The 21,262-nt window shown below is 43.0% G+C and overlaps 1 protein-coding gene across 3 annotated transcripts in view; it reads right to left on the bottom strand.

Moving 5' to 3' along the window:
• The window catches only part of RASA3 (RAS p21 protein activator 3), a 131,223-nt gene extending 111,083 nt beyond the window's left edge, over positions 1-20,140 (bottom strand). For 2 of the 3 annotated variants that reach the window (XM_072849823.1, XM_072849822.1), the window contains exon 1: positions 19,839-20,140. Coding sequence is in view for 1 of the 3 variants with exons in the window: in XM_072849822.1 (XP_072705923.1) it covers positions 19,839-19,893 (55 nt within the window). In the remaining 2 variants the exon portion in view is untranslated. Of the gene's footprint in view, positions 1-19,178; positions 19,279-19,838 lie in introns of those variants that run through there. The other variant, XM_072849824.1, reaches the window with a different exon arrangement.
• Between the last annotated feature and the right edge of the window lie 1,122 nt (positions 20,141-21,262).

Here is a 21,262-nt window from a genome sequence, read left to right as displayed (position 1 = left end):
ACCATAATTACCTGTAGAATATATATTGTAATAATTATGTAATTATAATACATTATATATATTTTATATTGCATACCAAATATTGTACAGAGATATATGAAAACCCTACACAACTCTCAAGCAACTTTTAACTTCGAAACTCTGTTCAGCTGACATTTTAAAAACTTCAACTTCATTTCTAACAGTACTTATTCTGCTGGGTTTTGATACAGCTTTATCCAAGTCACAGAATAGAGTTTTCTCTTCCACAAGCATAATCAAATATCATACAATGCTAATCTTTATCTAGATCACAGGTACATCTGAAGTGTCTGGAATAGTGAAGTTGTTTGGAGTATTAAAAACCCAAGCAGTGAGGAGAACAATTACAGAAAGAAAGATGTTTCCTGCCACGCCATTTTGTCTTTCTGACCTCCATTCTAAGGGTAGCAGAAGATTGGATTTTGCAACTTGTCCGCCACATTATTCAGCGTATTTGTGATCTCAAGCAAGACAGTGAAGTCTCGGACGTGCTCATGTACTCTCTAGCTGTGACTGTATGAATCAACTTCCTCTATTTATGGAAAGTGGGTATTAAATTAACTCTTGCCTTGGCATTTATCGTCTACAAGCTTCACTCTCAAATTCACGGGATATCCTCTGTCCAGCACAGTCTGCCATTCCAACTAAGTTGTGTAACTCCTGCTGGCATGGCTAACCAAAGTTGATGCATGTCCACATTGCAGAGGAAAAAAAAAAAAAAAAACCAAACCAACCAGAAATCATTATTCTCTTGCGAACCATAAAACTCAAGTAGGTGGTGTTGAGACTGCCATTCTCCATTATCAGACCCACACCCAAACCTGTTTAAATGGTACCTCTTCCATTAGTTTGCTCCCTTTTGTAAAGGCAAAGTAGATGTAAACACATATATTTAAAATTTGTCTTGTAGATTAGAAGCTGTATTGCTAATCCTAAACACGGCCCCTGCCTTGTTTTCTTTAGGAATCAGAGGTAATAAATGCTGTCAGTCAAGCTTACATTCAAAAGGAAAGAGATGGGGCACATGTACAGCTGATAATTGCAAAATAACCTAAAATAAATCTGCCAAGGAATCCAATTACATCATTGAGCTTTAACTAGTTACAGTGTACTTGCAGGAATGAGAAGGACATCCATTTAACAACAAGCTTCCTTCCTCATCCCTTTGCTCCCCTGAGAGCTCCCCATTAAAAATGCTTTATGACAATCACCTATATCATGTGGATTATCTAAAATAAAGTTCTCTCACTTGTTATCATTAAGAGGTGCAAATTACCAACAGCTTACACCCAGTGGAAGATGTCTACTGAATAGATAGTACAGCTCTGTGGTCTTCCCAGCAGGGAGGAAAAAGCCACTTAACCAGATAAGCATGTCCTTTCAACTTCTCTCCACTTCCACCTCCTTGCTGTACCCTTCAGCTCAAAGGAGTACCTACTCTAACCTAGGCAGTGCCAGAATCAACACTGCACTTAAGTAAGAGAGCTCACATAAAACCCCAGTACTAACAGTAAAGCCACGCTATAAAGGAACGTTCAATAACTTACTGTACACTTCTCATGAGTTCTCTCTGCTTCTTGGTTTAGGGAGATCCCCTACCACTTTCTTTACATGACAGTCGTGAAAACCTTTCCTCCTGCCCACCCCGTAACGGCTGTCTCCTTACATCTTTGCTTAACTTGATTCCCTGTCATCTCCCTGCTCTTACACAAGCAAGATACCCTTAAACATATAGGAATGCCTGCTGTTCTGCAGTAAGGAATTACTAAACTCACACAGTGCAGATTTTATGTGCATCTTAAGTGAGGATAAAAATCTCTGAGCAATTTGTTTATGCAGAACAAGCCTCAGTTACATTTAACAGTATTCTCTAGTATTTTCTAAAGTGAATCTTCTATGATACCTATCCAGACTACAATTCAAAATACTTTGCATGAGTTATCATTCACCCTTCTGAAAAAAGATTAACACTGATAACTTCTTCTAGCTCTTTTACCCAGGTAGAATTAAAGAGGAAGACTGAGGCACCACATGCCTATCTATAAAACACTGGTCATTACTTTCCCTTCTGTGAAGCAGCACATCGCAAGTACTGCTGTTATGGAGACACACCATCTTTCAAAGCAGCAGGAAACTCAAACGCAAACAGAACCCTTTCATCTCGAGTCCAGGTCCGCAGGGAGAACCACTGGTTGAGCTCAGAAGCTAATTTTTACACAACCCTTCTGCCTGTTGCAAAAACTCCTTTAATACAGCTCCCACAGAAATAGCACAGAGAAGTCTAAAAAATCCTTCTGGGGAAGAGGGGAAGAAAAGAGACAGGAAACAAAGGAACATTACACTAATAGTTCTCTTCTGCTAATCAACAGAAGAGTGCTGACATGATGTAAGAGCAGGCTTGCCACAGCATGGAGAGAAGTAAGAACACGCATCAGAAACTTCACAAAAATCGGACATGGTTTTCAAACCACAGAAAAAGGGAAGAAGAATAAATCACTAAAAAATGTCACAGAATGAGAGCAAGATATTAGCTAAAATACATGGATTAATAAAGGGACAAAACACAGCTGCAAAAGGTTAAAGAGGCTTCAAGAGAATTTATTGTCTTTCCATCCCAACAGTCCAATTAGCAATCATTGTTACATACTGTAGCAATAGCTACCTAATACCTAGTGCCTCCCACACACTCCTCCTTATCCACAAAGAGCTGTGGAAATACTCACCTTCCAATGTAAGTCACAGTGACTTAAAGAACCACAACGGCAGAGTTGGCTCCCCTAGCATACAGGATGCATTTTATTGCCACAGTTAGTGTTACAAAACACGCAGCCCTATTTTCTGGTATTGCATCTGCACTTCCTCTTTTCAGCCTTTAGGATTCCCACCATGGCTACCCCAGGATCAGGAACTGCAGAAGATTTTATGAGCTAAAGGCTAGCCCAGACAAGATCTTACCAAAACATCAGTGTGCCAGGACTCTGAGCACAACCTCTCCCCCACCCCTCAGGGGTCTGAATGCCTCAGCTCAAGGCCAGCTGTGACATGGTGCAGCTGTGTAAGCTCGGCTCAGGCTGCTGGGAAGAGAGCTGTGTGAGAAAGCACTGGAGGAAGCCTCACTGGGCACCTTTCTCCACTTAGGAGCTGCATTCCAGCTCAGACACTTGCCCTTGGACCTTGCCAGAGCTATGTAGCAGGTTTGTATGTGTCTTGCCTTACCAATCCTAACCGTGAACTGCTGACTTAATTTCCTGGTATTACCTTGAACCTACCCATCACTACAGACTTGTCTGGTGATCACTGGGCTCTTTGCTGACCCTGGTTAACATCATGGACCTGCTCTACTCTTCTTGTTTGGCTACCACAGAACATAGAATTGGTGAGATCACTGCCTCGCTGGCTTTGCTGTCACACCTAGCTTCCAGCTTACCTTTCTTTACCAAGTAATCCACTTCATGCTCCATGACAAGTGGGATAGGATGGCCTCACGGCTTAACAGAGCCACATTAAATTCATCTTTTGTTCACTCATTTGTGCTCTAAATGTTAGTAAAACACACCCTTACACACCAGCAGGGCACTGGGAGTTCTGTTACTAAGGTCACAAGGACCACTGGAGTATTCAAGTAATCACTGCTATCCAGAACAGGGCTACACTTGTCAAGGCTAAGAAAAAGGTTATATTTGAAACATAAGTGACCAGCAGCTCTTCAGAAAGGTAAGTAGCTAGAATACAAAATGGGATTTGTTATTAAGGCTATAGCAGACTTCTCTACATTGTTTAGAGTCCAAGCGACTAGAACAGAAGTTGCAGTATATGTTGTACACTTGCACAAAACAATGCTCTGTACCAGGACTGGGACCTTCACACAGTGGTGCAATACTAAAAATTCCATTACTGTCAGTTCACAGAAAAGTAAAAACTGGTGTTAAACACTGCAGAAGAACAGGAAGAGTCTGAACAAGCTCTGCTGGGGAGGGGCAGGGGGAGGAGGTTACACAGGGGGAAGAAAAGGGAAAGCAACAATTTAGTACCAGTTTCTTAATAATAGCTTCCTCCTTGGTTTCTATTTTCCAGACCCAAACAGTCACTAAAACTCCTTTCTGCTAAGCTCTTTCTACTCCCCTCAACTGTTTCAGCTAAAACAGCTAACATCGACTTAGGAGAAGTCAGCTTGTCCTGCAGATATCCAGATGTCAAAACTAAGTATTAGGCAGACCTTGGCTTTAGAATAGGAACTTAAACAATTAAAACGAAGTCCCCCAAAATCCCAGAAAATAGAAATTAGTGTCTTTTCTGATCCTTTTGAGAGCTATTTTGCTCTGGTATTGCATTTCATTTCCCCAGTACTGGGTATGCCAGGCAGGACTTTCACTGCAAGAGTCCTACCGTGTCCAGGAGGACACAGAAGGCATTTGACTCAAAGTGCAGATTGACAAGAACAGGATCTTGAAAGGAAGGAAACAAGACTTGGCTAGGCAGAGAAACAGAATCCTGCTTGTCCTCCCCTCCCCTGTCCCTTCCCCTGGCAGGGCTCTCTCACCACCCTGGGCACTGCTTAACCAAAGCCAGTTGATTCCATCTCTACATACAGCTCAGAGAGTTGCCTGTGAGGCACCTGCCCCGTATGTCTCAGCAGGGGGAAGGCACATTGTGAATGAATTAAGCAGGAAGAAAGAGGACTACCACAGTGGAATAACAGTGCCCAATGTGCTATTCAGATCTCAGATTCTTACTGCTTCTACAAAATTGCCTTCCAAAAAAACCCCTAGAATTAGACTCAAATTGGCACCATGACTGGTAGATACCATTTTCCTACCCTGTCCCCTACTTAAGAGAGTCACCCCTGCCTCGGAAAAGGCTGAAAGATAATTCAAAGAATTCCACTGTATGGTAAGGAACGCAGTGAAAGAGCCCATCAGCAGTGCTTGAGCAGGTTTTGAACTGACCATATGTGCAGGAAGCCACATATTGCACTATAGGAACAGAATACAGAATAACTGCTCATTACACCAAGTACCACCCATCCCATGGGCTGAAAGCAGCACAGTGTTTTCCTTTTATAAGTAAGCATATATTCCTGTAGTGGCGAGAATTTTGTGCCCACAAAGGGATCAGATCAAGGTTACAATGGACAATCCTTATCATGGTGACCCTCAATTTCAAGTGTTTGACTCTGGAAGCTCACTGGTGCTTAGTGGATGCAGGGGTAGACAATGCAAGCCTTCTAGACACTGGTTCCAGCTGCCAGGAAAGTGAATGAAGATGTATGTCTGATACCATAACATCACAGTGAGACAAGTATCCAGGCTGTCTTACAGGCAGAACAGCAGCTATGCGTTTCAGTGACTTTCCTAAATCAGGCTGCCTTTCAAATAATTAGTATAAAACCCTCATTTATCATTAAGGTTAATTAGGCAATTAATGAACTGAAAAAAATTACACCTGAGGAGACTGTAAAATGAACTAAGTGGGCCAGGTCAAACTTACTATCTAGTGTCTTGAACGTTTGGGGCTGAACCATCCAATCTGGATTATTACAACACTACCAACCAACAGCAATATGATTACACTGTCTACAGTTAAGCCGTAACTGCTGATATGATTCTGAAGCCTGGGCATAACTAAAGAGGCACCACTAATACCATGGAAGACTTACAGCAGCATCCTCTTGAGGTAGTTTTAATTTACAAAAGCCTCAACCTCCTTCCCTTTCTCCCCCAGAAGCTCTCAATCACAGCCCTACAACAGAATTCATATTACCCCCCCATCAACAGCCAAGTAACTGCTCCACTCCTCGAAGAAATACTTAAGCATACTCTTGATAAGCTGTTTTCATCCAAGAATATTACTTTAATGTCTGTTAAAAAAAAATTTAAAATCCTGATTAAAGTAAAACCAACCTATAGGCTCAAAATGAGGTTTTGAAGCTTTATATTGTCGTCACCATCATCCTATGCTGGCCTATTTTAGAGTTAATCTCATGTTCTCCAAAGAAAGCTATCATTGAACAAACAGCACTGCAAAGCAAAAAAATCTAGCACACACTGGTTGGGCTACAGCTCATCCTTCCCACATCCTGCTCCCTCTGCCGCTATGAAGGCTCCACACTCCAGCACAGTTGGTTTCAGGTGTACCGTACCAGGTGTACTACAGAGAAGCAACAAACACCTTGTCAGGGGCTACTGGCCAACATGAAGAGACTGGTTCTCCTCTTATAGGATGTCTGCAGCACGTGAGCTCCATGAACCCCACATGTGGTTTTCTAGATATGTTCACCACAAGACACTCTTTTCTCCCTGCCATGCCCAGCCTCATTCACTATACAAATTCTAACTTTGTGGAAAAACTATTCAGAGGGTAAGACACCAAAAAAAGAAGTGTGCACCCATGTCCAAAACAATGACAAAAGAAATATCAAATAAATGCACATGACACCTGCACTGGACCAAAACACTCCATTGTGCTTTGCTTCTGTCCAAACCCAACCTGCCCTAAGACAAATATCCCCAACTCTGTCTCCCATGGCCTGATACCCTAGAAGATATGTACACTGCAAAATACATTAGCATTTTCGTCATGACACCAGAGACTACGAAATGCTTTACCTGGATACAACAAAAGCACTGATACATCACCACCACTGCTTCCTCCACAAGCACAAAGGGAACCAAATTCCCACCTTTAAAGCACAGCTACAAGGTCCTGCCTTGCGACTGACTCCATACTCTGAAGGGAGTGTGTGGAAGCTCCTGTCCCTGTCTCACATGCTGGAGTTCTGGAGAGCAACAAGGGATCAGACCTAGCCCTGTACCCAGTATTTCCTCCAGGCAAGTCACCTCAAGTAGCATGTTTTTCAGATCACATTCTGAAGCATCTGGTTAACCCCACGCAGTACAAGAGTAGTTTTGGTATACCTGCAGCCTGGCACTAATTCACAGACATGTAAGCTCTTATCTGGTTCTAAGCCCTTCTTGGATAAGATATTCATGCATAACCCCATTTCATTTTGCTACTGTGCATGGTCTGTTAAGCACAGTATTTGCTCCTACGTGGTTCCCAATGCAGTGTTCATGGTATTGCTGAAGCAGGGACCCCACCTTACATGCATTTGGTACTTCTGGTTACTGTCAAAATCAAAAAGCCACCATACAAAAGAAAAGACATAGAGTTTGACGTAGTACAACTACACCTGAGTAAGATTTCATGGGACTAGGAGAAAAATACACTTTCAATTCCAGAGATTCACTTTGCACAAGGAAGTAAAGCCCATGTTCAAGAGCATGAAGTACAAGTTACCCGCAGGACTAGATTACCAATTCCCATTACCAGAAGCAGGGCATCAGCATTCCAAAAATTTGCAGGTGTTATCAGGAAACTCCAATAATGACAACATATATAACATTTCCCACTAGACTATTACAGGTTACATTTAATACTGGAGCTGACTTTAAGAGTCATTCAGTTAATATCTCTTTACTTTCAAACCCACAACTTTCTGGAACACTGTCACAGAAGCAGGTGTCAAAACACACTAATTATCAGCCTGTTAGAGCTTCACTTTTACTGAAGTTATTTTGCTCTATCACAACACCCTGAATTCCCCCAGGCACTTTTTATTCCCTGTCAAAAGCTTCTGCCTCGCACTCAAAAACAGACAGTTGGGAGTATTGGTCTGAATAAAAATTAGCTCTCTTTTTTTCCTCTCTCTCTCAGGAAATTTTGCTTAGTAGGCCTAAAAAACAAAAAGCCACGGGGGAGTAGAGAGAGAATAAGTATACCACTTACACTATCTTTAAATCTAGTTCCTTCCAACCGTAACATGCAACACCAATTTCCTGAAGTCCACTGCAGGCACCACCCCAGAGAGTATAGAGGGTGGCTCTATACTTCAATATGAGAGGGAAGAGGCATAAACAGTTCCCCTAGCTGTAGTCAGGGGTGGATTTATGACCACTGACCATTACCTCTGTTCTCCATCATCATCTCTGAAGCGCCAATAGTCTAAGCCTATTCTGCAGCAACTACCTGGAGCTGCTGTCTTAAAGTACTGTACAATGTTAGTGGGAACCCTGGTCAAACAGAATCACCCAAGGGCTGCTGGCTCACAGCCTGCAGCAAAATTAACTATGTGGAACAATCTACAAACACAGGGTAAGACTAATATTTACAGAAATAAGAGTGGTGTTGGTCAACTCCTACCTTACATTTGGGGCAAGAGATGCTAACAGCACATATGTGGTTCTTTGGGTATCTTCACAACTTGACATTTGAATATTATGCAACACCAGCCAAGGTCCCAAACATCAAATATCTACACTACAAAATGCAACTCCAAATTTCCAAAGAGGAATGGATCAGAGAACATTTGCAGAAATAGCTGATGGGTCCCTTCTCCTTATCTACTGGGGAATACTTTACGCAACAGTCAGAACTTAACCATTATGTTCATGGAGGCAAAATGCAACTCCTCCTGATCTCAGGAAGTGAACTAGGTTAATGTCCCAGTGCTGCAGGGAAACATGGTCTGAAGGAGGTCTCTAGGACCAGACTTGGTCTAGGCTACTGAGAATTTGCATAGATCAAGACAAGGACCTTACTGACAGTCAAGGCAGGGCACAAAACTTATGGAAGAACAGCTCCCCTCTGACTTGAGCAGAGCAGGGGCAAGTTTTCTAGGACCTTTACTGCCTCCCCAAAACAGAGCAAAATACACCCTTAAAGTACCAATAATCACTTACAGAGCAAAGTAACTTTGGTTTTACCCAGTTCTCAGACACACTGAGCAGTTCTCAGCCACCTGAGAACCTCAAAAAAAAAAAAGTGTGCTACCTTATACTGCACCCACGTGATCTGCTGAAAGACAGATTTTAGACAACTGCTGGAGTTTCACGGTTCTGCCACTATTTTTGCATACCTTGCAGGAAACAAGTAGCACTTCCCCTGGTTTCCTTATAATACATGGAAGAAATATAAAGTGCAACTACCCATATGTACAATCCTTTTAATGTAATCAATTATAAAGCTTCTGTCAGGGACATCTGAAAAAAAAAAAAAGTCAAAAGAAGATAAAGCAACTGGAGTCAGCAGATCTGACGATCTGATCTGTAGAGGACTGACAGGTCTCTCAGTGCTAGCATTCTTTGCTTCTCTCTGCTAAATTGCATTAAAAGAGGCAGCTAAAAATAAGATAAATATTTCCCTAACATTAAGCTCTCCATGAGAGCAAATGCTGCCATTTCAGAAATATTCCACAATTCAAAAATAGAAGGGAAAACACCTAATGCATTTATAAAGAAAAGAAACAATGCTTATAATGCAAGCCTTGTCTTATAGCAGGTGTCTTGTGAAGAAGCTTTTGAACTTGTATTGTACCACTACAGGTCTTTCATGACTGCAGAGAGCACGTAGAGAGCAAAGCTATGATCTCAGAAACAGCACTCACAGTTGGCAAATGACAACAACAGAAGAGCCAACCACTGGACTATGAAGAACTTCCATTTGTTCTGGAAAACTTGGGCCAGTCACTCAGATACATGAGTATTCATAGAAGCACAATTTTTTCAGAACAAAACACAGTCTTGCAAAAAATAAGAGCAATTCCATTAGACCACTGCATCCCCTCTCTTTTTTAGTGACTATTAGGGACCTGCAACAATGCAATCCCAACCAGTAAATCTAACTTAAACATAGCTGGTTTGAAGGCGATGGATTGTTTTTGTTTTAGACACACACAACTCTCACATTGTGTCATACTGTCAGAGTTCAGTTTTCCAAGGTTGTGTTCACGCGTTCTGTAGCAGTCACCAGCTTTTCAAACCAGAATCTAAAAGCAACTGTAAGATGTCACACCCTGTGTCTCCTGGAAAATAGATCTAATTTTCCATTACAAACTGGTGATTGTTCCTGGGCAGGGGGAGGAGGGAGAGAGACTAAGAAAGGGAGCTTTTATACTATCTACCAGATTTTTCTTCTCTTTCTACCACCCTCCTTCCTACAATTCTACAAGCTGAATGACCGCCAGAAAAATCAACGAAAACTATTTTTCATTGAAATATCAAAACAAAACATCTGAGAAGTTTCGTGCTACAGTTCAATTACACTGTTAAACACAAGGAACACATAACCACCTTTAAGAACTCACTAAGTGCTTTAAAACACACATCTTAGAAGAAGATACCAAGAGAAACAGCTTTCAGAACGCCACACTGTAGTACTGAATGGAACAGGAAATGAGGAACAAAGAAAGGAATTTCATAGATTCCAGATGTACTCTAACACCAGCTGGGAAATACAAGCAAGAATCAACTAAAGCCTTGTAAAAGGCTACCACTAACTATTTTCTTCTAGAGTTCTTGAACACAAGTAAGTAGCTGTAAACAATTTGTAAATAGAAATATTTTTGGAAGAAATTGGAAACAGTAGTAAAAATAAACTTCTTCCCCTCTCTCCTACATTTAAGGAGCCATCAGTGCATCTGTTTTCTTGGAGTTGCTTTTTTAAATATCAGAACTCTGTATAAGCAGCCATAACAGAAGCACAACTGTGTAAATAAAGTATTTCAAGTCATTGGTTTTTCAATACTTGGAATATTAAAGCTGAATGAAACTTGAAAGCAAGGAAAATCGAAAACAGTAAAGTTGATTTATACTACATGCCTTCTGTGTAACTGAAATTGAATGGGAATCTAAATTTGTAAATTGCTAAAAAAGAAGTTATCAGTCACTCAAAAACTTTGTTCCTACAGCTGTAAATTAAAAAAGTAACCACTCTAGCTTAAAAACCCTGGAAACAGAACTCCTTCACAAGTTCAAACACCCTTCAGGTCCCTCTGTAGCCCAATGTCTCCAACGTTTTACGTTCCTTTTCTGAAACACAAACTCAGGCCTTTCGATGCAAGCTTCTTTTAAACAGATTTTGAAATATCTGAGTATCAAGTGCAGTGACAAACAGACAAGTATATTTCTTCCTAAGGTCACTGTAGAAGATGAAAAGAAAGCTTAAGCATGCATCTTATGGAACACAGACCTGCATTAACAGAAAATTCCCCCTCCTCCCATTATTGCAGAAATAGGTGTTCTTCCCACCTTCAAGCCTTTTCATGAATTTGTTGCACGTAGCAAAATTGAGACGCTTCATCTAATGTTCATCTGCCTACTACCAGCTTATGAAAGTACATTAATATTTATGCAAATTAAACATTGCATCAAATGCTACCTGTTCAAATCTACCAGTCATTCATAAATAAGTGAAACCATTTTAGATGCGAAACTCTTACCATCACATCATACTAATCCATTTGAGCTAACGGCGATGCAGTCACACAGTTACACAGCCTAGCAGGTAGGGAACAGTAAGACTCAGTTGTTGGGCTAATGAAGGGATCTCTGTTTTGCCCAAGTGCTCCCTGAGAAGTAATAACAAGCAAATGCACAGGTCTCTTGTCAGGTAGAAAAAAAGATAAGACTTCTGAGGTCTGGAATGAAAACTGAAGAGCAGAACTCTTAATCAACCTCAGAAGTTAGGCAAGCTAGACTAGGCTGTAAGTCTTCAATATTTTTGTTCTTTCCTCAACAGACCTCAAAAATACAGATACACTACGCTTTTTTCCCCTTTCAGACAGAAAAGGGGGAAAAAAACCTCTAAGCCCTCAAACTTTCCACTGAATCTTTAAAGTGTTTTACGCTTGGCAATGATCCATTAAAAATTTCAAGAAATGAAAATAGGAAAAAAATTCCAGTTTTTCATAATTTTGAAGCTTCACATCTCATTTTGCAAAACTTTCACCCAGAAAGTCTTCTATAGGAGGAAAACAACATGTGAAGTTTCAGGGAAGTTGCTTTCCCTTGGTAGAGGTTAGGATGGGAGAGGAAGGAAGTCAGATTTGTTTTGTTTTTATTCCAAAACAAAGCTTCGAGTTGGATCCTAAGTTCAGTCATCAGTCCACTATGCTGAAGAAATCAAACAGGCACTGCTAAAGAACAGATACTTCATAAGGTTTAATAAATGTTGCTAAAATCAGAAGGTAAGAGAGCTATTCAGAATGTGCAAGTCTATGATCAACTTTTCAGTTTAATAAAATACAACCTGTTATTAACTCCAAGCATATCTCAAGCTTCTCCTTGATTTAACCACAAAATAGATAAACCTCTGGTACTAGAAGGTTTAAAAACACAACATTAAGACATACTAGTGCATGTTTTAACCATTAATATATGCCTTAGGTGACTTGCTCCCCAGACGCATTAATAGTCCACTGGCACACACAAACATTCATTTTTCTTCTACATATTTGGCTGAACATTTGTTGGTCTGAAATCATTATGAGTAATACAACTGTCTGATATTTACGTCTTTTATAGTATTCAGCAAAGACTACAATCCTCTGTCTTTATTCTAGGCTTCTTGCTCTCACACGAGGAAACTGTAAGATTTATTCTCCAAACACACCAGGTTGCAGAGGGTTTTCTCACAAGTGAATCATCGCAACATGAAAGGTATTAAGTAGTCCTTAACAACCCCCAGTGGATTTTGCCTCATCCTTTCCCCCATCTCCTCCAAGAGAAAAATTGCTACATGAGCTACTCAAAGACTTAATTCGGCTCTCACAGAAATGTAACTATTGGCTTCAACAGAATTATTCACAATTTACACTCCTGTAATGGAGATCAGTCAGTCCTTCATCAGTCAGAGACTAAGGATAGAGGGAATACCTGAAGGTCCATTTGCAGTCTGTAGTGTCTATCTGCTCTAAGAATTGTAACCTAATGTATACTACCAAAGCTATTTTAGAAGGTTTTTTTAAATTGTATTTTCTAATCTTGCTGTAGGCAACACCCTTCAGTGTTTGAACGAGAAGGTCTTCCTTAAATGGGAGTATCAGTGCAATAAATGGCTTCATATGATAACAGAGTGTTTCACAGCATACCTGCATAAGTAGAAATCTTGCTGTGATGCAAAGAAATGGGAGGCGGGGGTTCTGTTTAAGCATAAACACCATAATCAACATCAGGTGCCTCAGCTTTAGAAGACAAGTGTCTGATGGAGAAGCAGGGCAGCATGTGCAAGTATTAATCAATTAATAACAACTAAAACACCTAAACTTTCATCAGTAGCTAAGGCTCCTGAACTGAGCGTGAGATGCAAGTAGTTCTCAGGCGGAAGGTCAGAAATATAGATATATCAGTTTGTCAGATTATCCTCTTGGTGGTCTCGCTGGAGTTTTAACATTTGTTCTCCAGAGCAGCTGACCAAGCTGGCGTATATCGGAGACTAATAAATACAGCATCGTCAAGAAAACATGTACTTCAGAAGGGGAGTGGACTGAAGAGTGTAGACAGACTCCAGCAGTCTCATGACACTGCCAGTATACAGACATGAAAGCAGGGGATGCACCTGCTGCCCCCTCCATCTGATTTCACACACACACACGCTCCCAGTCAAGCTCCTGATACGTGTCCAAAGACAGCTCTGACGTTCACCCGAGTGCACAGATTCAGCTCACTAAAATAGAAGAAAACTAAACCTGACGAGAAATAAGTTGCATTCTTTGGGCCGGCTTTGCAAATTGAACTGGATTTTTTTTTTGTTAGCGGAGAAGCGTCAGTCAACAGGACGTGTTTTAGGGGTGGGTGGTGCAAAGAATGTTTCATAGCTGGGAGCAAGATGAGTAGGGAAGGGGAAAAGCAAGACCTGCCTTTTCAGCAGCAACACGCTACTAACTTGGGTTAGCACATTATGAAGCCATGCCTTGGACCACACCTACGAGAACAGAATCACAAAGCAACATGTGAAACATGAATAACAGCATCAGGCAGAACAGCGACATAAGAACACAGGAAGAGAAGCTAATATTGGGATCTACCTAACCAGTAATTTCAGAAATAGAAATTTGTTTTCAACCAATAATAATAAAATCAAATACATTTAAAAAAAAAATCACCAAAAAACCCCACCAACCAGTCTGAAGAGTAATTCAATGCAATGAAATATTTTCAAAAGCATTTTCTGGAAAACTGTGAAGCTAAGATATCCAGCACTTACATAACATCCTCATGTAAGAGCAATTGGTACTTTGACCAGCAGATAATAACCTCAATAGGAAGACAAGAAAACACTATTAGTTCTCATGAGAGAGATTAGAGAACACTTTTTTCAAATGTACTAATTCCAAAAGAGGACAAAAAAACTAGACAATTTGCTTCCTGACATCAGATGCTCTGAGCAGATCTGTTTAATGGTTTCACTCCTGTGAATCTACCTCTACAAACTCTAAAAGCCAAGTCACATTGGCTTCCACTCTCATATATGAATCATTTTTTACTTAAAAGAAAGTTAAGTTATGGATAATTTGATTTCAGGCTGGCAGCCCCAAACACAAGCATCCTCCATTTCTTCAAAACTAAATTCACTGAAGCATTTTCCACTGCTACCTTTGTTTCCTTCTCTCACTTGCAGAAACTATGCTTTGGTCTCCACTTCTGCTCCAGCTGCGGCTGCTCCTGACAGTCCATGCACAGTCACAGCACTCCTCCTCTAGAAATAGCACTGGCCCCAGCTCTTTTCCATTCAGCACACTGAACACAAGTCGGTCAGAACACAACAACCACCAAATTTAGCAGAGTTTGAAATACTGAACCAGCGGTGAAAAATCTGCATAAACTATTCTGCACCCTCTACAGCCTGTCAGGCTCAAGCCTTAAATAGCATTGCAGTCAATCAATAACAACATAAGTTGCCACTTTATTTTACCTACGCAACATCAGTTTAAGATGTACTTGTTAACTTTTTAATGTGCAGAAGTGATCTTGAGAAGTCTTGAACATTTTGAGGGTGAGATGCAAACAACTTTTCTTCCTTTCTTTACTTGTTGGTCCACTAACTTTGAAATACTAGAAAAATCATTGTTATCTTTATAAGAAACATTTTACATTTCCTAAATAATTATTTTCTATTATATATATCTATATATAGATAGGCACCTGCGAAAAACTCTCTCATTCTAAAAATATCTATTCTACAACCTTATGCCCCATTTAAATGGGGATAAATCCTTTTACAGTATTATGCAGTGAGCATATTTAGTCGTACTTCTACAAGTAACCACTTAAGACAAGGCACTAAATCCCAACAGACAACATTAAAAGGGACATCTTCTCAAGGCAAAATGGATTTCCCTGATCAACCTTAGGATTATTAGACTTAAGGGAGGCCTTAAGTTTATCAAAGACAAGACAGTTCCCCTCCTTAACCTTACAGAAATGCAGAGAGGCATTTCTCAAACATTTATTCCGTATCAAGTTTAATGGTGGAAGGGCAGTAAATACCTTCTCTTGGCAATCAATCTGCTTAAACACTAGTATACTAGCACTTAAGCAAATATTCTGCCTGACTTCACCCAAGACTCTCAGTTTCCCAAAGAAAAGTTCAATTGCTTTTGCAATGTCCTAAACTACACAGCTCTGAATGAATTAGTAAAGAAGGCACAGCAAAATTAAGAGTCAGAGGGACAGCACAGTCTACAGACCAACAATCCTCATCTAGTCAACTGGACTGTCACAATGTAAATGATGTTTTTGAGTCCTCAGAAAATGGTGGGTTTACCCTTTGAACGGGATAAGCTGCAAGTGGAGCACCAACCCACATCAGGTAGTAGCCAGCCTTTATCACAAAAATTTCACAGCTTCATGCTTTCAATGACACTTAGCACTAAGGAGAGTCTATGCTGCCAGAAGTCCCACATTTCAGACTATGACTTCCAACATCTGTAACCACCAAAGGTCCATCCCTGGCCCTTTCTAAGGATGATAAAAGAGCTTTAGAAGTTTATGAATGTCTTAAATTGCGACCAAGCCCTCCCAGTGTACAAGTAGACCATTATGATCTCTGAGGTCAACAAAACTACGAGCAAAGGGTCCTCCTCATTATATTGGTGCCCCGGTAGCCTCTTGATGTGCAGTATACTCCTGTCTCAATTATTATTCCAAAACTATGGGACAGTTTAACCTCTATAACAAGCCCAGCTACAGCTAGAAAAATACAATTTTAGAGCAGAGCCTCATACTCCTTGATACAAGAGTACTAGACTTCAGGGACATGGAAAGCTTGTTATTGTACAGTGAGAATTCACAAATGAGCCGCTTCTTTAGAGTTTTCAAGTATAAATAATTTCACAAAGTACAATCTGGCAGAAAGTTCTTTGCTAACCAGTATACAGCCTTCCACAGCAGAAATGCTGAATATGAGCTTTCATTTTTTTCAACTGAAAGTTTAATAGTTGACGCCATTTAAGGAGGGAAAAAAGTAGCAATTAAAGTACAGTATATTTATTAAACATTACTAACAGCACAACACAAGTCATGTTGTGAAGCAGAAGGACTCTCTTTGTAGTTTTTCCAGCCAATCATCAGCCATAGAGCCTTATGTTGTTTCCTTTCAGGTTTTGAAACACTGACTCATGGAAATATCAGCACTGCACACTTCCTCAAAGTGGCAATCTTATAGGAAGTGTTTGTTTAGTCTTACATGACACATTGTTTTGTTTATGTATAAGGGATTCCGGTAAAAATAATTTTCAATTAAGGAAAAAACACAAGAGGACAACAGTTTCAGTTATGGGAAGCCAAAATAAATCAATTTCAAATGGACATTTGAACAGTGCATTCATTACTACAGATACTACTTTTTTCTTTTTACTGTATGTTACTTCCTTGCAACAGACATGAGCAGAAGTAGCCAGGCATTGAGTTCGTTCAATACAACAAACCACAAAAGAAACCAGAAACTGGACAAGAGGTAGCACAGTAACAATGCCTCTTAACACTGCTGCCCACAATGACAGAGTTCATATCATTGCTCCACAGCTTCAGTATCTCAATGAGACACTTTTTGGAAGTGGCACATCATGGGCAGTGCAACCAAATGAGCAAAACATGGATTCCCAAGAAGCTCAAGGATTCACATTTTCAATAGATGAAACAGATGGCTCAAGCCAAATCCAAACATGACTAGAAACAACACTACTCAGAATGGGGAAGCATTTAGGAGATCTGGGATATAATTACCCATCTAGCTAAATATAGCTGATTCTATGCAACCCATCAGTCTCAAAAGAACAAGTTAGACCAGCAGTAGAAAATGCCTTCATTTACCTGCAGCTGCTTGGAAACCCATGACAAGACCCAGCCATAACAATACATTACATTAGGGCATTCAAACATCTCTAGGCTACAGATGTTTTGCACGGCCTGAAGCCTCCAAACTGCATCAGCCTCTCTATTAAGAAAGGCATGCCAACCCTGATCTCACAGTGTGTTTGCACCGATTCTTCAAAGCATCAGTCCTACATTTCATGAGATTTACACGGTGGCATACTTGTGCACCAGTGCCCCCATTCATGATTTGCCAGCAAAGGTGCTACAGAGAAGGAAACATCTTACCAGATGAAGCACAGAATATCTGAAAGTCAGAGATCAGTCAGAGCTTTGCCATGAAACAAGCTTCCAAAGAACAGAATGGACCACTTCTAGAGCATGACAAATCAAAGCAAATCAAGATGGGAAATGACTTACCCCTTTGTCCTCAAATAACTTATTCCTTAACCCATCAAAAGATTCAAAGCCTCCTGCCACTAGAGAAAAGAGAAACCTACAAGATACTAGCGAATGGGAACTGCTAAAAGACAAATTTACCCTTGGGAATAGCTGACAAAAGTAGTGTCCCTCCAATGTTCACCATCACCTTTCAAAACCACTCCCAGGATTTTTTTTGTAGGGAGTCTACAAGCCTCCATATACAATTTCTTCAAGATTAGGATTACTTTACAAGGCCTGTTAGATTAGAAATACTCCCCCAGTCCATCAGAGCAATCCTGCCACTTCTATTTTTCTGACAAATTTCACAAAAGAGAGTCAGCTATGGAAAGGTATTTAACTTTCAAAAACAAATGCTAGAAACTCGTGCTCCTGCCACGAAAGCTGATGAATATGCCTTCAGATACTTTCTAATGAACAGAAGGAAAGAGCTCGCTTTTGTGCGTACTTATGATCGCCCTCTGCTGTATTACAGTAGAAAACCTGGGTGCAGCCGCGCTCCAGAAAGCGCCTGGCATTCTTCTTGCAGTTCATTCAGTAAAGATCTTCTGCTTAGAAGGCTGAAGCGAAGCACCGGTGTACCAGTGATGCATGCAGTTTTTCCTACTTACTATCCACACTATAAGGCAGCAGGAATCCTTACTACGATACTGCACGTTAATCAAACACTTAGCGCTGACAAGGACTGTGATAACTGAAGTCAGCAGTAGGATTAACTTTAGTCCATGATTTAATGAGATTAATCTCAAGTCTTTTGCTGCTGTCATTATCTTCGATCTCTTCTACCACTCAAAGAAATGCCCACACTCTAATGACATCAATCATTTAGGCATGACATCACTGTTTTCTTCTCAAAAAACAACAACCACCCAAGAGTCATCATCCTATATGTGAGATGTGTTCTTACTCCTTTCACTAAAAATCACCATATAGGAACAACCTGCAACAGCACCACTTGCGTGGTGTCTGAATTTCTCCCTTGCGAAAAGGCTTTTTTTTTCCTCTCCCCTTTGAAAAGAGCCAGAAAACAAGTCTCTGACCACACTTCATAGTCTTACTGAATCTATTTTCTGGATGTATAAAAGAACACAGAACCAACACATAATTTTTAATTTATGTCATAAAATTTTACTTCTTAAAGTCTGCTATCACTGAACTACCTGCTAACAATAAGGAAACGATCCTAGCAATGTTCTCTTTGAAACGCTAATGTCACTATGCAATAATGAGATTTCCTATGCAACCTCACGTCTCAGTTTGATCTAAGGTGACAACTGGTGGTTACAAATTTGCTTTTACATGCGCGGATATGAAAGAGGAGATTTTTCAAGAGCGCTAATAAGAAGCGACAAGCCCAACTCCCTTAGTACCCACCACTGCGAGTCCAGCCCTAAACTTTTCCACTTCCCCTCAAGCTCCCCACCACCATGCTCCATCCAAGCGAGGCAAACCGCTCCCTCTGCATATGGGTTCGAGTCTGTTACGGAAACGAGGGATTTCCCTCCCAGCCGGCACACTCAGAACTCTACCAGGGAGAGTTTAATCTGCACGCTGACATCTGTCGCTTACTTTCTAATAATGTGGTTTGGAACTCGATCAACAGCAAGAAGAAGAGTGAGTCTCCAAACGCGAGTCGTAGGAAGCCGTGAAGAAGCAGCAGCAGCCTCAGCCCGTCCCGCTCACTGAGGCGAGGGCTTCAGGCACCGGCTCCTTCCCACAGCCGCTTTTTGGCCGGTTTCACACCAGCTTTGCCAGTGACACACAGTACTGAGACTCGCTGACGGCCTTCAAACTTTTAGCGCGTAGCTTAGCAACGGAAAGGAAAAAAAAAAAAAATCGCGAAATCTGCCTAATATCCTGCGCCGCCCGGACTCCCGCCGGCGCCGCTCGCCAGCCGGACGCGCACCGCGCTGCCGGCCTGTCACCGCGGCACCCGGCCGCCTCACAGGCACCGGCCGGCCGCCCCTCACGGCGCCGCTCCCCACCAGCCCCGCACCGCCAGCTTGAGGCGCCGCCGAGCCCCGCCGGGCCGCGGGCACCGCCCGCCCCGCCGCGACCCCCCGCCGCCACCCCCGGCCGCTCCCCCGGCGGGACGCGGCGCGCAGGGGAGCGCAAATGAGCGGCCGGCGCCGGGTGCCTCGCCGCACCGGCGCTCCCCAGCGCCCGGCGCGGCCCGCTCCAGCGGGGGCTCCCCGCCCGCTGCCAGCGGCCCCCACCCCGCGCCCTCACCGATTTTAATCCTGACGCTCTGGAAAACCCGCAGCCCCTCTTCCTCCACCGCCATGGTGGTGGTGGTGGTGGTGGTGCCGCCGCGCCTGGCGCTCAGCAGTGCTCGAGCCCCGCCGCCGCGCAGACGCACGGGCCGGGCCGGGCCGGGCCGGGCCGGACCGGACCGGACCGAAGAAGAGGAGGAGGAGGAGGAGGAGGAGGCGGCGGCGGCAGGCGAGCTGCTCCGCCGCGACGGGAAGGAAGGCGAGCGGACGGCTCGGAGCGCGCCGCGACCGGGCTGCTACCAGCGATCGAGCAGCCGAGCGGAGCAGAGCCCAGCGCCCGCCTCCTGCCCCTCACGCTGGCAGCTCCCGCCCCCGCCCCGCCGCTGCCCCCTCATTGGCCAGCGGGGCAGCCGGCCGCGGCGCTCATTGGGCCGCTGCCTGCCAGGGGTGGGAGGGGGAGCGGGGTGCTGGTGAAGCGGTGGGGCCGGTGTTGCTGCGCTTTGCAACAGCTGGAGCGCGAGGCGCGCCGGCCGGCTGCCCAGCTGCGGAGCGCGCGCGCCGCGCCTCGGCCGCCGTCTCAGCCGCCCCAGCCGCCCTCGCCCCCGGCCCGCCGCCGTGCCCTGCTGCCCCGTGAGGGGCAGGCGGCGGCGGGTGTAAGGGATGGCTCCGTTCCTCCCGGCCGCGGCAGCCTCCCCACCTCGCCGGGACTCCCGAGGGTGCAGCGGGGGGAGGGGGAAGGCTGACGGCTGACTAACTCTGTGGCCTGTCTCCAGTGCCGGCCCGCACCAACCGTCGGGGAGCAGCCGTTGGCCCCGGCCGCGAGGCCTGCGCGTCATGGCGAAAGGGAGGGAGGGATGTTCAAGTCCTCTTTCCCACAGAGCCACAAAAAAAGGGCACCTGCGATGCCCCCAGGTTGAAACCCATTCATTAGTGGGGAAAAGAAGGCCCGTATTAAATAAACAAAACCGTTTGGGCGTTAGGAGCAGGCTGGCCTGTCTCCTGGCTCCATTTGATCAGCGGCAAAGCTCGCTCTACCTGATTGCACGGGAGGAGCAGGGAATTCGGATTTCAGACTTGCATGACTACACATTAAGCAGCAAGAAACAGGACCTGTGTCAGTATTCAGTGCCAAACTTTGGGTCTTGTCAAGTCAGTAATTGCAATACTCCTTCCCTAGAGGTCTGGCAAAAGCAAAGCTCAAAGTTCCATAGAGGTGTACAGATCACATTATTTTAAAAAGTAAAAAAACCAAATGCCCTTTCGTGCAGACAATCACAACCCCGCTGAGGAGGCTTAGAACATCCCTATACAGAAAAGCCTGGGCACAGTCCATCACATCACAGTCCAGCATGTCTGAGAAGCACAACAGAATGCCGTTTCTCAAGCCTGCAGCAAAAAGAAAGGAAAAAAAAGATTAAAAAAACCCCACCATCAAGTGCT

Source organism: Ciconia boyciana, chromosome 1 (genome assembly GCF_034638445.1).
Source record: "Ciconia boyciana chromosome 1, ASM3463844v1, whole genome shotgun sequence".
NCBI lineage: Eukaryota > Metazoa > Chordata > Aves > Ciconiiformes > Ciconiidae > Ciconia > Ciconia boyciana.
The sequence above is the reverse complement of the archived record's forward strand: the minus strand, read 5'-3'. Positions and strand labels throughout refer to the sequence as shown.